This window comes from Danio aesculapii, chromosome 18 (assembly GCF_903798145.1).
Source record: "Danio aesculapii chromosome 18, fDanAes4.1, whole genome shotgun sequence".
Taxonomy (NCBI): domain Eukaryota; kingdom Metazoa; phylum Chordata; class Actinopteri; order Cypriniformes; family Danionidae; genus Danio; species Danio aesculapii.
In genome coordinates, this window is record NC_079452.1 from 24,174,627 (window position 1) to 24,191,232 (window position 16,606).

The 16,606-nt window shown below is 36.4% G+C and overlaps 1 protein-coding gene across 1 annotated transcript in view; it reads left to right on the forward strand.

The window, feature by feature from the left end:
* The first annotated feature begins 1,308 nt into the window (after window positions 1-1,308).
* myef2 (myelin expression factor 2) overlaps window positions 1,309-16,606 on the forward strand; it is a 16,220-nt gene continuing 922 nt past the window's right edge. Inside the window, exons 1-15 of the mRNA XM_056478320.1 lie at window positions 1,309-1,454; window positions 5,374-5,564; window positions 5,963-6,015; window positions 6,683-6,690; window positions 8,306-8,399; window positions 9,128-9,316; window positions 9,972-10,125; window positions 10,488-10,537; window positions 10,623-10,683; window positions 11,066-11,155; window positions 12,441-12,479; window positions 13,425-13,511; window positions 13,604-13,699; window positions 16,178-16,234; window positions 16,433-16,599. Coding sequence (XP_056334295.1) covers window positions 1,330-1,454; window positions 5,374-5,564; window positions 5,963-6,015; window positions 6,683-6,690; window positions 8,306-8,399; window positions 9,128-9,316; window positions 9,972-10,125; window positions 10,488-10,537; window positions 10,623-10,683; window positions 11,066-11,155; window positions 12,441-12,479; window positions 13,425-13,511; window positions 13,604-13,699; window positions 16,178-16,234; window positions 16,433-16,599 — 1,461 coding nt within the window. The 5' untranslated portion in view covers window positions 1,309-1,329. The remainder of the gene's footprint in view (window positions 1,455-5,373; window positions 5,565-5,962; window positions 6,016-6,682; window positions 6,691-8,305; window positions 8,400-9,127; window positions 9,317-9,971; window positions 10,126-10,487; window positions 10,538-10,622; window positions 10,684-11,065; window positions 11,156-12,440; window positions 12,480-13,424; window positions 13,512-13,603; window positions 13,700-16,177; window positions 16,235-16,432; window positions 16,600-16,606) is intronic.

Genomic DNA, 16,606 nt, shown 5'->3' on the forward strand with positions numbered 1-16,606 from the left:
CCTGGCAGGTTGGAGATACTCCCAATCCCTCTGAAATCCTGAATCCCTGACAATATTCAAGAAACAGCTTAAAACTCTTCCATGAGCACTTACCTGCATCCTGCATCTCTTTCTTTATCCATCTCTATCTAACTCTTATTTTTCTTGACAGTGGCTGAAACTTTGCTCCACTTGCACTTTGATGAATTGCTAGTATTCCTCGTTTGTAAGCTGATCCATTTTATTATATGTGACACATTATATTGGGATTATGAAAAACATTATATTGGGGTAAAAAATATATTCTATATGGCTTAATGCTAAAAATATAATTCTATCTTACTGAAAAAAATATTGTTCAAAGAAACCTAAAAAATGCAATCAAAATGGGTATGTGAACAATGTCTATACATACATACACACTTCTTTTTTGTTTTGTTGCATTGACTTAATAAAAAAGTCTAATAAGGTCTAATAAGCATTTGATACTTGAAATAAAAAATTAGGCTCTGAACATTATTAGAGAAAATAGAAAATAGAGTCAAAATAGGCAGAACCAAGATAATAAAGAATGCACATGCTCTCATCTCAATGGCAGAGGTCTTGAAGGGGCGGGGCATGTCAGATACTAGAGAGCATTTGATTGGTCAAAAATACAACCTGTCTAACAACTAACTATAATACCATAGCAACCACCTACAACCTCTTCAACGACTACCTCAATTATGACTAACTCCTAAACCCTAGCAACCACCTACGACCTGTCTAACAACTAACTATAATACCCTAGCAACCACCTACAACCTCTTCAACAGCTACCTCAATTATGACTATCTGCTAAACCCTAGCAACCACATTCAACCTGTCTAACAGAAGAATGCACATGCTCTCATCTCAATGGCAGAGATCTTGAAGGGGCGGGGCATGTCAGATACTAGAGAGCATTTGATTGGTCAAAAGATTTGATGAGAAACTGAAGTATGAGGTGACAAAAAAAAAACATAAGTTAAAAACAAGTGACAAAGTGCAAGCTTTGGATGTTTATTTCAGGTTTATATCTTCTAAACGCGAATTGTGTCACTGTTTTGGTGCACACTAGATTATATATAAATTTAAGACTAACATGCTGATACTAACATAAAAAATTATTTCACGGGACTTTTAAACATCTCTTTCATTTGATTGACTTATTTATTTACTTGCTGGAGCTACAAAATTGCCTAAATAAGAATATTTGATCAGAACTGTTTATTCTAGCGAACAGGATATGGCGCTCTCACCAAAACCTCATCAGAGTTCAGTCGAAATCTCGCGATAACTGCGCGGGGCCTCAGAGCAGCAGCAGCAGTAATGGCGGACACAGAGCAGGTTGTGGATCTCACCGAAGTCAAAGACGAAGAAACCGGCGATTCTCCGACCGACGAATGCGAACCGGAGTCCGAGCAGACCCAGGACAACACGAATGGCGACAAAACGTAATTTTGAGCCTTTTAGATAAATCCCTGTGTGTGTCGCGTCTATCGCTTACGTGTTGTTTGCACGGCCTGTGCGCGAGGCTCTCTGCTCACAGAAAGAAAGATTCGCGACTATTTGTGCTTCAGCTCGCTTTCTGTTGATAATCTGCGCTAAATCAGATATTTTATTAGATTTGTTCGTTCCTCGCGGCGCGTATTTCTCTCCCGTTTGTTTGTTTTGTGGTGCTGCGTTTATTAGCGTTGCGCGCCAATCAGAGCGGTAACCCATAGCAACCGCCCATCAGCCGCCATTGATCCTGTAAAAAACCATCGAGCAGTTTCTGCTGAGGAAACATCGCCATTTAGTTTGGAGAATCATTATAGGCTTGTGTGAAAGCACAGGAAACTTGTAATTTTTGGCAAAAGATACTAACGTTATCGTTTGTGTGAGAGAACACCGAACAATGCGTGACTTGAGGCGAGAAAGCGATTATATGAATACCTTATTCGATATATGCAGATTCCAATGTTTTCAGATGAAACCCGAATTAAATCGCACAGTGTGCACATATCATGTTCAACCTGTATTGCATGTTTCGTTATTTAGAAAACCATTATAAAGGAAAAGATTAACAGGAAGGGAAAGTGAAGATCAACTAAAGTATAGAGTAGATTATTATTATTCTAGGTATTACTTTTCTCGATTACTTTTTTTGAGAATAAAATCTTAATTTTGAGTGTTGCATTTATATCCAGAGTTAATCTACTGGTCTGTAAGATGCATGCAGTGTGTTATTTATCTTACCAAATTTGGTCTATCACTTTTTAAAAAAGCAATAAGCAGTGTTGAACATTTTGATAATATTTATAGTTATTAGGGCTGCAGCTAACGACTATATATTGATTAATCTATGGACTAAATTGGCGGATATTCAATTCATCTTTATTTCTCTAGCGCTTTTACAATGTGGATTGTGTCAAAGCAGCTGAACACAAAAGATTATAGTAAACAGAAACACTGTCAGTCCAGTTTTCAGAGCTGAACTTCAGTTCAGTGTGGTTTAATTTTCACTGCTGAAAGTCCAAACACTCAAGAGCAAATCCACAGATTTTATTATGTTCATTTGTTGTTAAGACCTCTAGCTAGGGCCGCATAATATTGGAAAAATCAGATGTTTATTTTTCTGCAATAAATATTGTTATATGAATAGAGTTTCACAAGATGGCTTTAATAGGTCTATTTGGGGATTTTTCAAATGAACCTAACAGTACTCAGGTACAGAAATTAAATAATCACAATGCAAAAGATGCTTTTCTTATGTTGTTTTGTCTCGTTTTTAGTCCAAATATTCCAAAAAATCTTAGATCAATAAAATATTGTTTTGTTTTGTCCTTCAGATAAAAAAAATCAAAATTATTAGTTTTTCCTTAAAACAAGCAGACTGATCTGTCAGTGGGGCAAGCAAAATCCTGTTTTTGCTTTGAAATGTAGATATTTGGACTGGAAACATGACAAAATCTAGGTGAGAATTTTTTTTTTTTTTACATAAATTATATAAATAAATACAAAATATTTTTGTACACATTTATTTTTCAGTTTATGTAACTGAAAACTACTCTTAGGTACATGAAAATCCTGATAATCTTGAAAAGCACTGTTTATTGGAGTATTAGGTTTGCTTAGGCATGGTACGATAACCGTTTTTAAGGTATAGTGCGATTTTAGAAAAGTCAAGGTTTTAAAGCCGCTCAAATTTTCTTTTTAACCGTTTCTATGGTGTATATATAAGATTTTTATTTATTAGTTTTATTTTTAAGGACAACGGTGTCTCCAGCAGAAAAGATATCCTAAGATGCCGGTTTAAATTGTACAGAAATCTGTGTTTTTGAACCTAATGAAGACACCAGAGGTCAATGATTCATTTGACTTATTTAGTCTGACATGTTTACTGCTCCAAAATATTTGACAGGTTTCTCAAAATAAAATGTATTGGTTGTGTCCGAAGTCGCCTACTACTCAGTAGGTACTGCATTTGATTTTGAATGTACTACTCGACCATTATAAAAATACGTTCTATGAAGTATGAATGCGAGTAGTGTGAATGGAGCTCGGACGTTCTACTGTACATGCTGTTTTCCATATTCTATGAATTCTGACATACTACTCAACTCGCATACTGTTTATATTGTAGTATGGAAGTATGTGATTTCAGATGCAGCCTTTGTGTTCAAAAGTGAAAAAAGTTTGCGTTTTTTACCCAGACATTTAAAAAGAATATATTTTATAGCAGTAATCACAATACTGTAAAACCGTGATATTTTTATCCAAGATTATCATACCGTTAGAAACTTATACCGGCCCCTGCCTAATTATTTTAGTTATTTTAGCCAGGTTATTAACACTGAATAAAGACACATTATAAACACTGAATGGGACAGGTTATAAACACTGATAAAGACGGGTTATAAACACTGAACAATACCTGTAATAAACACTAATACATGCTATAATCACTGAACGAGACGGGTTATAAACACTGAACAAGACTACTAATTACACTGAACAATAACTGTGATAAGCACTAAGGCAGGTTATAAACAGAACAAGAAAGGTTATAAGCACCGAACACTACCTGTAATAAACACTAAGACAGGTTAAACACTGAACGAGACATAATAACACTGAACAAGACCTGTATAAACACTAAGGCAGATTATAAAGATTGAGCAAGTCAGGTTATAAACACTGAACAATACCCGTAACAAACACTAAGACAGGTTATAAACACTGAACGAGACATAATAAACACTGAACAAGACCTGTAAATAAACACAGAACAATACCTGTAATAAACACTAAGACAGGTTATAAACACTGAACGAGACATATTAAACACTGAACGACCTGTAATTAAACACTGAACAATACCTGTAATTAACACTAAGACAGGTTAAACACTGAACGAGACATTATAACACTTAAAAAGACAGGTTATAAACACTGAACAATACCTGTGATAAACACTAAGACAGGTTATAAACCCTGAATGAGACATAATAAACACCGAACAAGACCTGTAATTAAACACTAAACAATACCTGTAATAAACAGTAAGACAGGTTATAAACACTGAACAAGACATAATACCACTGAACAATACCTGCAATAAACACTAATACATGCTATAAACACTGAACGAGACATAATAAACACTGAACAAGACTACTAATAACACTGAACAATAACTGTAATAAGCACTAAGGCAGGTTATAAACAGAACAAAAAGGTTATAAGCACCGAACACTACCTGTAATAAACACTAAGACAGGTTAAACACTGAACGAGACATAATAACACTGAACAAGACAGGTTATAAACACTGAACAATACCTGTATAAACACTAAGGCAGATTATAAAGATTGAGCGAGTCAGGTTATAAACACTGAACAATACCCGTAACAAACACTAAGACAGGTTATAAACACTGAACGAGACATAATAAACACTGAACGACCTGTAATTAAACACTGAACAATACCTGTGATTAACACTAAGACAGGTTAAACACTGAACGAGACATAATAACACTGAAAAAGACAGGTTATAAACACTGAACAAGACAGGATATACAGACTGAATGAGACCGGTTATAAACACTGAATGAGGAATAATAAACACTGAATAATAATGTAATAAACAGTGGACAAAACAGATTATAAACTTGTTATAAACATGTTATAAACACTGAACAAGACCGTTAATAAACACTAAATTGGACAGGTTATAAACACTGAATTAACCCTGCCTTGTTTTTTTGCTGACTGAACAGTGACCTAAAGCTCAAAACATCACTGAACCTTGAAGTCTGTATTTTTAGAGACGAATAATAAAAGGTGTTCAGTCAGCTCATGTATTTCTCACTTTATATATATTTGCAGTGACACGGAGGAGGAGAAGTCGGAGCCTAAAGAGAAGAGCTCTGGGGGCCGCAAGTCGAACCGCTTCCATCCCTACAAAGAGCGGAGCGGCGGCGCTGACAAGAAGGCCACCCACAGGAACCGGGTGTTCATTAGCAATATCCCTTATGATAAGAAGTGGCAGGCAATTAAAGATCTAATGCGCGAGAAAGGTAACGCACACAGAGAGCGCAGCGCCCCGTCCCGTCCTTTCCCTCTCTCGTATCTGTCATCTCTAGCGCTCAGAGAGTGAATGTCGGACAGAGCGTTTCTCTAGCTGGTCTCTATATATTCTGACTGTAGGCCGCTCTGGTGTTTATTGCTGTAGTCTTTCACTGTAGCTTGAAGGATTGTACAGGTGGGTTTCTTTTATTGCTCCTGTGTAATGTAGAGTCAGAAACGGTGGCGCTCGAGAGCGGGGCGCAGATGTGTGTATGAGTGTGTGTGTGTGTGTTTATGAGTGTGTGTTTGTCACTGGGCTAGCGTTGCACCAGGGCGACCCTGTGACGAGACACTGGTGATTTAAATGCCTTGTTCTCTGTGGTATTTTCCCTTTGTATGTCTCATGTAGTTGGTGAGGTTACATACGTGGAACTCTTTAAGGATGGAGAAGGAAAGTCAAGGGTAAGTGATGTTGGTGAATCTGCGCTGTCTGTGACAGGTTAAAATTGCTTTTGGATTTGCCGGTAGAGGCGATAAACTGCTGTACCTGTGACCTCAGGATGGTGTTGATGATATTACGATGATGATACCTTAAAGATGATGTTATTATGATGATGATGCAGTAAAGATGACATTATTTTTTATGATGATGATATAGCAAAGATGACTGTTATGATGATGATTTGGATGTCCTTTTTAAATGGGTGGTGACCCGTTTGGCTGGGGTCCATCTGTCTCACCTCTGATGATTGTTAGGTGTTTATTTTGATCTGGACTCTAACTGACCTATGAGAGTCATCTGTCAGGTGTCTTCTTCCCTCAATCTCTCCATCCATTTGTCTGTTTGATCCGCTATATCTCTCTTTCTGTCTCCCCGTAACTAAAGATCCAGTCTCATTTGTCCATCTCACCGTAGCCACGAGCTCCTCAAACGCTCTGGATGTAGTAGATGCACTCGGCAGCATGTCGTAATGATCTCTCTGAGGAAATCAATCTTTGTGTGTGTGTGTGTGTGTGTGTGTGCTGAAGCTATTATGAACTGATGAGATGTTAATGGTGTTTTTTTGTGTTTCCTGTCATCCTCCGCTGTTCTCTCCTTCTTCCTGCTTGTTCTGGGACACACCTGCAGGGCTGCGGGTAAGAAACATACTCAACACGTTTCATTAATGCCTCTTTTGTAAATGCTCTTATAAAAAATAGACTTGCATTGATCTTTAAAGGTGCTGTACGCAAGTTTGACACTTCTAAAGCATAAAAATACCATAATGTGTCTGCAGATATTTCAGAATTATGCTAAGTGAACACACTTCTTTTAGATATTCACCCAAAATGTAAAGTTCTGTCATAACTTGTTTCAAACCTCTGCTAGGCCTGTCACAATAATCGATATATGGACTTATCGCACAACACACGGACATGACCTCCATCATATATATTGCCCATACATAACCAATTCTATTAATATTTTAGCTGATTGTGCATCATCTTTATCTCTATTGGAGGTGTCAGTCTGGTTAAAAGTACTGTAGAATTTAATATAAATTTCTGTAGTATATTTTCATGTGGATGTCTGACAACTGAAAATTGATCTGGCAGCAGATATCACAGCCTGTTACTCTTTGCCTTGCACTTTTTTGTTAACATTTATTATTTAATTAGGATATGCGTTTTTACATTCTGATTCCAGTGCCCAAGTTGTTAAAATGACTATAATTACATGAAATATTCTCATGTTCATATTCTTATATAACATCATGTGTTCTTTGAAAGAGTGTCCTTGCGTTGTGATATTATATTGTCATTCTGGCATAAAATGGTCTTAACATGACAATAATATCGTTTATCACAATATAATTTGGTGCAATATATCGTACGACAAAAAACAGATTGTCCTAACCTCTGCGTTTCTTTTATTAAACACAGAAAACATCTTGAAGAAAGCTATTATAGTATTTGTTTTTCCTTGGTTTTTCTGCTTTTTTTTCAAATATCTCTTTTTGTGCCATGAAAGAAACTCATAAAGGTTTGGAATTACTTGAGGGAGAGTATTTAGTGAGTAAGTTTTCACTTTTATTTTGCATGAACTATCGCTTTAAGGCATTTTTGTCCATGCAATCTATGAGATTTGACCTTGGTATCCCTGATAATGTGATAATTGTGTAATAAGCAGGGCCAGACAGAATCTGCGGACGTTTTTTGCTATTTCTGCAGGGAATTTTGGTAAAAATCTGCAGATTTCTGCGGAATTATTTTGGGAATATCATAACTAAAACCTTAATAAGTGAAATAAAAAATATATATTTGTAACTTTTATTTGATGTTTACAATGCAAATCCAATAAGATCCACTTTATTTGGTAAACAAAGCAAGTCTCTCATATAATATCTCTACTAAAAGACAGAATATTACTGTACAAACTGCATTGTTAATAAATCAGATGAACATTTTCATATTAGTCTATAATATTACTGAAATTAATTTAAAAACTGAATAAATAAAGATTTACACACATTTACTCAAGTAAATAAACAATTAATGATGAGGAACACACAGATTCTGTGGGGGCCTAGTAATAAGGTACACGATATTTTAAATGCATTCATATGAGTGAATTACTACAACAGAGTGATCATATATGTTTGGAAAGTCATGTTTAATGTTTTTAATGTAAAGTTTAAAGTCTCTTATTGATTGTGTGTTGTTATGTAATGTGCTCTGATCTGTATTGACCTGCAGTAAATGTTTCTTTCAGTGTGGTTGAGTTTAAAGATGAAGAGTTTGTGAAGAAAGCCATTGAAGTGATGAGCAAACATGATCTGAATGGACGACCGCTCAACATCAAAGAGGTACTGCTACACTCTGCATTATCTCTGTGTGTGTAGCGACTAATGTACTTGAGTGTGTGTTTGTCTGTATAGTGCCTGACGTATTTGTGTAGTGTAGGGCAGAATGATAAATCGCATTTGATTGTGATGCGCATCAGTTTATAAAGCTTTCTCTGTAAGCATTTGTTACACAGACTCATAGTTCTCTGACAAGCTGTGCAAAAGCTCATGCAATATCATGCCAAAGTCAAATCACAAATAGTCATTCTGCAATATTGGCAGCTGTTTGCATAGCTTATCAATGAACCACAGCCTTTTGTGGTGAATGTTGCTAATAGTAGTGATAAGCAGATTTTAAGGTCAGTATTATTAGCCCCCTTAAGCAATATTTGTTTTCAGTTGTCTACAGAACAAACCACTGTTATACAATGACTTGCCTAATTAACCTAGTGAAGCCTTTAAATGTCACTGTAAGCTGAATACTAGTGTCTTGAAGAATATCTAGTCTAATATTATTTACTGTCATCATGGCAAAGAGAAAAGACATCAGTTATTAGAGATGAGTTATTAAAACCATTATGTTTAGAAATGTCTTAATCCCTCTGTTAAACAGAAATTGGGGAAAAATATACAGGGGGGGGGGGGCAATTAATTCTGACTTCAACTGTTTGTCTGAGTGGTGTTTGATATATGTGTATGTGTTTGTCTGAGTGGTGTTTGATACACATATATATGTGTGTGTATTTCAGGATCCAGATGGAGAGCATGCACGGCGTGTCCTCCAGAGGTCGGGCCGGATGTATGGTGGTCGAGGGCAGGATTCAGGTCCGTCAGGAATGAACATCCCTCCATCCATCGCCAACAACCCCAACATTCCCCACGAGATCATCAGCGCTCTGCAGGCTGGACGCCTCGGAGCCACCGTCTTCGTGGCCAATGTAGGTCTCACAGAAATGAAGATTAGTCTGTGTGTGTTTAATAATTTAATACACACGCATTGTTGTTTCATGTATGTAGGATACAGATTTGTATTCCTCACTGCTAGGCATGGGCCGGTATAAGAGTCTGAGTGCATGAAAACCTTGGATTAAAAATATCCCATTATTGCGATTACTGCTCTTAAATATGCTCTCTTTAAACGTTTGGCTATAAAAACAACTCCCCATTGAACACAATATATTTTATTTTAAGAATCTCTTCTGCTGAAAGAGACTTCTGCTGTCTTCATTAGTTAAAAAACACAGATTTCTCGATAAGGCATGATTGGAGATCTTTCTTTTCTGTGGATATACATTAAAGCCACTGCACTGATCAGCTCTACAGCAGGCTGGATGTCTGTGTGTATGTGGTTTGTTTTTCAGATGTTTCCTGAATCATGGGCTGACCAGTAGATCTTGATGTGGAGGGTTCCCTCTGCTGGAGATACTGTTGCCCTAAAAACTAAAAAAAAAATATGCATAAAAAATAAAAACAAAACAAACTTAGAAACAGTATAAGAGAAAATTGTACAGGTTTTAAATATACAGGGGGCTAATAGTTCAGGAGAGCTAATCATTTTGACTGCAACTGTGTGTTTGTGTGTGTGTGTCCCAGCTGGACTTTAAGGTGGGCTGGAAGAAGCTGAAGGAGGTGTTTGGGATGGCCGGCACCGTGAGGAGAGCCGACGTTAAGGAAGACAAAGACGGAAAGAGTCGTGGGATGGGAACAGTGACCTTCGAGCAGCCGCTGGAGGCTGTACAAGCTATTTGTATCCTTAAACAAACAAACACACACACACACACACACACACAAGAGAAGAACTTTAAAGGAGACTTTAAATTATTCACTAAATATCGTGTAAGCTAAAATGTGGCCAATGTTACCGGTTGAAACCTTAAGTGATGATAAGGTATTATTCTGATTTATATTATTTGTTGGTGTTGCTAAATATACTGTAGGTCAAAATGTTGCCAGTGTTACCGGTTGAAACCTAAAGTGATGATAAGGTCTTAAAATGTTTGGAAAGAGTCTTAAGGTTGTGACGGGTATTGAATTTCACTCTCTGATTCCTGTATTATTATGATTATTATTATTATGTGTTGATGTTCTGCTCCTCAACTCGGTGCTCAGCGATGTTTAATGGTCAGATGCTATTCGACAGGCAGATGCACGTGAAGATGGTGAGATGTTATGTGTGTTCTTGAGCAGCCTGTGTTTGTGTGTGTTTTGTGTGCTCTTTCATCATGCTTGTGTGTTTTTTTGCAGGATGATAAATCTCTTCCTCCTGATGACTTCAGGCCTGTAGAGAAATCTCCACAATTACCCAGTAAGAGCTCAGTGTGTGCATTGAGAGTATTACATTACTGCACAGGCCCACTGCAGGGTTATTATTCTCAAAGTCAACACATACTTTTGCAATACCCCATTTTTAATGTTACAGTTAGGACCAGACGGAATCTGCTGACAATCTCAAATCTTGTAATAAAAATTATTTATGCGTATTTTGGCTCTTTAGTACAACAAACTTAAAAACATAAAATAAAAATATAACTTTTGAACTTTAAAGTTTATAATATGCTAAGATTTTTAAATAAATTTTTATTTTTTTTGCCTTTATAACATTACAACAATGAAAATGACTTGTTTGTATGTGTAGAATTGCATTTTTAATGCATGTGTATAATTTGGCGTGTGTGTGTGTGTTTCAGGGGGCCTAGGTGGTATTGGGATGGGTTTAGGTCCTGGTGGCCAGCCAATAAACGCCAACCGTCTCAGTGGAGGCTCAATGGGACCTGGAGGTGTGTTTATGCAAATAAATCAAGCATGCAGCATAGTGCTTATTAGCATTTTTAATCATGCAAATCATGTCATTTTAACTGATTAATTTAAATGCACTGTTTTTTAACTGATTGCCTAAATTCCATTTCAGATTAAATTAATACTCCGCTTGAACAAAATTAATTTAACTGATATGAATGAAACGACTAGCTAACTGCATTTATTCTGCTTGAGCTTTAATCAGACGTTTCCATCTGATGCTATTAAAGTGTCTCTGAACATTAGCTGGGTTTCCATCCTAACATGAAGCAAATCTTTCCAAAGTTTGCAAAAAATTAAATCCTACATTGCGACTTATGTGCACAATTGTTAGAGCAGCTGACTGTAGTATTGGTAACATAGCAACCAACAGTAAACAAATGGGCGTATTGGAATCACCTGTGTGTAATGTCATAGTATATTTGATGTTATTTACATTAACATTTTTTCACACAAGTGCAAAACCACCTTAAGTGTAAAATGTTGTAAGACGTAAAAACTTCTTTGCGAATTCACAGGTTTTTATTTTAAATTTGGCAATATCTTTTGTTTTTCAGGCAGTGTTTTAAAATGCACATTAAAGGTGCTGTATGTACACTTTTTTTATTCTTCTGAAGCATAAAAATACCATATATTTGCTGATATTTAAGAAACATGCTCGGTGAAAATACATATTTTGCTTATACAAATACACACAAGGTGGTTTTTAACTAGCAAATATTACAAACATTAGCTGAGCAGTTTACTGTGTAAACCTCGATCAAAATGCTCCTGTATGTCAGTCTGGCAACCAATTTTTTTAGATTTAATTTATTTTTAATATTTTATGCAATACCTAGTTCAAGCACAAGGTTGTCATTCCTGCAAGCTGCACCTTACAGGGACAGTTCACCCAAAAGTGACCATTTACTCACTCTAAAGTGGTTCCAGACCTTTCAGTTTTTCTTCTGTTGAACACACACGAAGATATTTTGAAGAATGCTAAAAACATGCCACTATTGACTTGCATAGTAGTTGTTTTTCCTACTATAGAAGTCAGTGGTTACAGATTCTCAGCATTCTTCAAAATATATTTTGTGTTCAGAAGAAAGAAAGTAAAAAAAATGGTTTGAAACAGTAAATGATGACAGAATTTTTTATTTGGGGTGAACTATCCCTGGAAATCCAGCTAATGATATGCTCACCAGTGTAGATTAGTGTTTTATCTGCAATATTATTAATCACATGATGGATTGGTGAATAATTATTGATTGATTTGTTCGTCAGGGATGGATGGAGCATGCAGCAACATGAACCGCATGAGTGGTGAGTTGTTCAACACACACACACACACACACACACACACACACACAGGCTCTGATCATCTGTGGAGTTTGTGTGTCAGGGTGTCCGCAGGGTCTTAAAGTCTTAACAATATCTTAAATTTCAAAAACCAAATTTAAGGCCTTAACCCTTTAACTACCCCACCAAGAAAAAAATTTTGCATTGCATTTCTTAACTCCTTATGTCGCTAGTTAGCGCACTCAATGCATTTTTTATCACATCCCATAATTTCTAAAATATCAACTATGGATGCACCGATATGGATTTTTTTGGCCAATATCAATAACCGATAACTCTTCAGACTTGGATGCAGAAAGCGATATATTTAGGCTGATAATTATAAATATTTCAAAATGCTTTATTTTTATACGGCAAACTTCATAAAAGATTGAACTGCTCTTATGAACTGAATAGTCTATACTCAAAGCAAAAAAAGCTATAATTTAAAAATTGCAAGGTTATTATATAGACCTATATTTTGATCATAAATCACAAATCAGCATGCAAAACATTAATGATTTCCTTTTCATAGAAAATGAACATGCAACTTGGCTGTTGCATAAAAATAATAGGTTAAATAATAAAATGGGATTTAATCAACAAGCAAGTTAAATATATTTTAAATAAAATGAAAATGAAAGAGCTATGGACTAGATCCAGCTCAAATGTTCTTGAATAAAACATGCTGCAGTAATGTACATATGTACAAATGTGTAATGTCCGAAAAAGCCTCAAATTTAATGAATAATGGTCTTAACTCTCTTAAATTTGATTTGGTGAAACCTGCAGACAGTGTTTTAAAATGTTTTGTTTGGTTGTAGAAAGTGACTTGTTTGAATGTGGATTTTCCATGTGTATAATTGTATTTTGTGTGTGTGTGTGTGTGTGTGTGTGTGTGTGTGTGTGTGTGTGTGTGTGTGTGTGTAGGCATGGGTGGAGGTTTTTCCGGGATGGACTGTATGGCTGGAATGGGAGGATTCAGTGGCAGAGACATGTCCATGGGCAGGATGGGAGGTAAACATCAGTCTGTCTTTGATAAACAGGAGGATAACAGTTTGGGTCTCCATCAGTCAGTGCAGTGTTTCTGAGCGCTGGTGTTTCCACAGATATGTACCGCTCTGGAATGGGAGGGATGGACAGAGACTTCGGCAGAAATGATCTGGGAATGAGCCGCTCGTTTGGAGATTCGTTCAGCAGTCTGGGTGCGTACAGCTTTGAGTGTGTGTGTGTGCTGGTTTAGCTACAATCAGGGAAATAAGTATTAAACATGTCACCATCTTTCTCAGAAAACATATTTCTAAAGGTGATGGTGACTTGAAATCTTCCCCAGATTTTGGTAACAACCAAAGAAATCCATATATGCAATGAAAACAAATCTAGTTAGCTCACAAATGAAGTTATGCATAAATGAAATGAAATAATGCAGGGAAAACTTATTGAACACGTATAGAAAGGGTGGTGTATTTGGGCATTGAAAGCTGTTGGAAAAATATATATGAAGAGAGAACCCAGTCCAGAAGACTCGAAACCAGCAGAATTCCTTTATTGAGATGTATTGGTTAATCTGCAATCATACAGCGTCTTCAAGAAGTCCACAGGTCTGCAAGAGCCTACAGGAGTCTCTTACAAGTCTGCAAGTTTTGTCACAAGTCAGTAAAGCAAGTCTAAATGAGTCTTGTCTATAAAGTGTTTTAGGAGGAGGGGAGTGGCTAGGTGGAGATGGCTAAACAAAGCATGCAAATGAAGTAGATAGGTAGGTGAAAAAACTAGCCACTGATCCTGCAAGTTGATCAACAAAAGGGTTTCTATAGCCTGAAAGTATCAGCCGAAGACAAAGCTAGATTCGTTAAGACCCTGCCCATAGCATTTGCATCAATTTGACTCAACCCGTGCTCAGGAAACAAAAGGTTTAATGTCCCTCATAGCTGTGCTGTTACAGTTTTGTATTAAATGATATAATTAAAAACCAAAGAATATACCTTTTAAGAAATAAATAGATTATAGTTTATTTGAAAGCACAAAGCCCAGACAGCAGCTGAAATCTCTTGGCAGTTCTTCAGTCCAACATCTACATTAGCAGGAGGATGAAGATGAAACCAGAGTGGACATTTCTGGAAGACAATGATCCAAAACACAGCCAAGAAAACTCTCAGATGCTTTCAGAGAAAGAAAATGAAGCTGTAGAATGGCCCAGCCAATCACCTGATCCGAATCCAATAAAGAATACAGAATAAAGCTCAGATTTGGTAGATGAGATGCACAGAGGTGTCTTTAAATATGAAGTTCAGGGGTCCGTTCTTCATACGTGGATTACTCAGTTAGCTGGCTTTGGTTATTGACGATTTGACATGATCCAGGATCGTTTAGTTCTTCAAAAATCATCTGAGACTTGTTGTCATAGCAACAGTTCTGGTAGCTCAAACCTACTAGGGAGCAGGCTCATTTCATACAAGCAGGATTAGATTGGGTCAGTTCAAGCATAGATAATACTGAAAGTATGTACCGAATGCTGATATTTTCTTACAGTAGTTGGGAAATACTTGGGAAAATAGTAAATATATTTTTTATATATGAAGTTAAATATATATATATATATATAGTAAAAAATGTATATTTATAAAACGTATGCAGTTTGCACTCCGAAATAAAGTACAAAGACTGCCACCTGGTGGTTCAAAGATAAAATTTTATTGATAAATTTTTTAGAGACAAACCTGTACATGCACAATATTTGACTTTTAAAAAATAAATAAATCAAGGATAATAATTTATACAGTCATTAGATTAGATTAGATGCTTCAAAAAAGTTGCAGACACCTTTACCGATATCAAAATGCTTTTTTGATGCAAAATTAATTCATGCAGTTATTCCTTATGTCGATTAAAAAAATTAGTATAATAAAGAAAATCTTCTCTTAATGTAGAACTAAATACATTTATATGCATTGAAATGCATGATGAATACTCTTGACATATGAGAGTGTAAAGCCTGCAGCTCACAACAAATGTGGAAAGTTATTGCATGCCTTATTTAACAAACCGTTTACTGCTAATGTTATGTAGTTTTGCTCACATGGACAATTGAATATTAATCGGATGATGCCATTACGCTGCTGTGCCGTCAGCCAACCGTTGCATTGCTGATCATGAATTCGAGGATGTATAGATCAGTCCTTCACAACACACGCAGCGATTTCAGATCAGTTTATCCAGACATTTTAATCTGATTCGCGAACATATTTGAAGAACCAAATTAGCCAGGGATCAGTTATCAAGATTAAAAGATCCAGGATCTGCCAAATCATCTTGGATCATTTAAGCGAGGTACGAAGAATGGACCCCTGGACTTTCTCCTTGTCATTTAATTGTTATTGCACATGACTTTTTTTTATTATTATTTTTTTTATTTATTATTATTATTTTTTTATTATTATTCATGTTTGTATTGTTTGGGTTTTTATTAAAATCTGGTTCAATTCCATGTCAGCAGCTCCTTTACAAATATTGTTCCCAGGAAAATGACATGTTCAATACTTTTCCCCCACTGTATACTTGTGAGGGCTCAATTGCCCTCACTTAGGCCCTGTTTGCACTTGGTATTAAGATGTGTTTTGGTCAATCCACGAAACAGTTGCTAAACCTCTGAAAATGATTGACTCTCTCTCTTTCTCTCTCATCAGGTGGAGGATTTGGAGGAATGGGGAATTCTGGGATGGGACCCATGGGCTCTGGATTAGGTCACTCATCTCATACTAAATTAATTAATGTAAATCAAGAGATTAGCGCAGAGCTGCATGATGTGAAGCGTATAAATAATACTTTAACCTTCTTTAGCAATGCCTTTAAGACACATGCAAATGATAAAGTTTCACTCTGTTTTGGTTATACTTTGCAATGACTTGTGCTATAATTGTTGGTGTTTGTGTGTTTTTCAGGGATGGGGAACATGGGAATGGATCGCATGAACTCTGGCTTCGACAGGATGTCTGCAAGCATGGACATGAGCCGCGGCTTCGGTCAGTATGGAGGAGGCGGAGGTTCGGGTCACATGGGCGGAATGAGTGACCGGTCTAAAGGCGGATGCCAGATCTTTGTCAGAAATGTGCGTA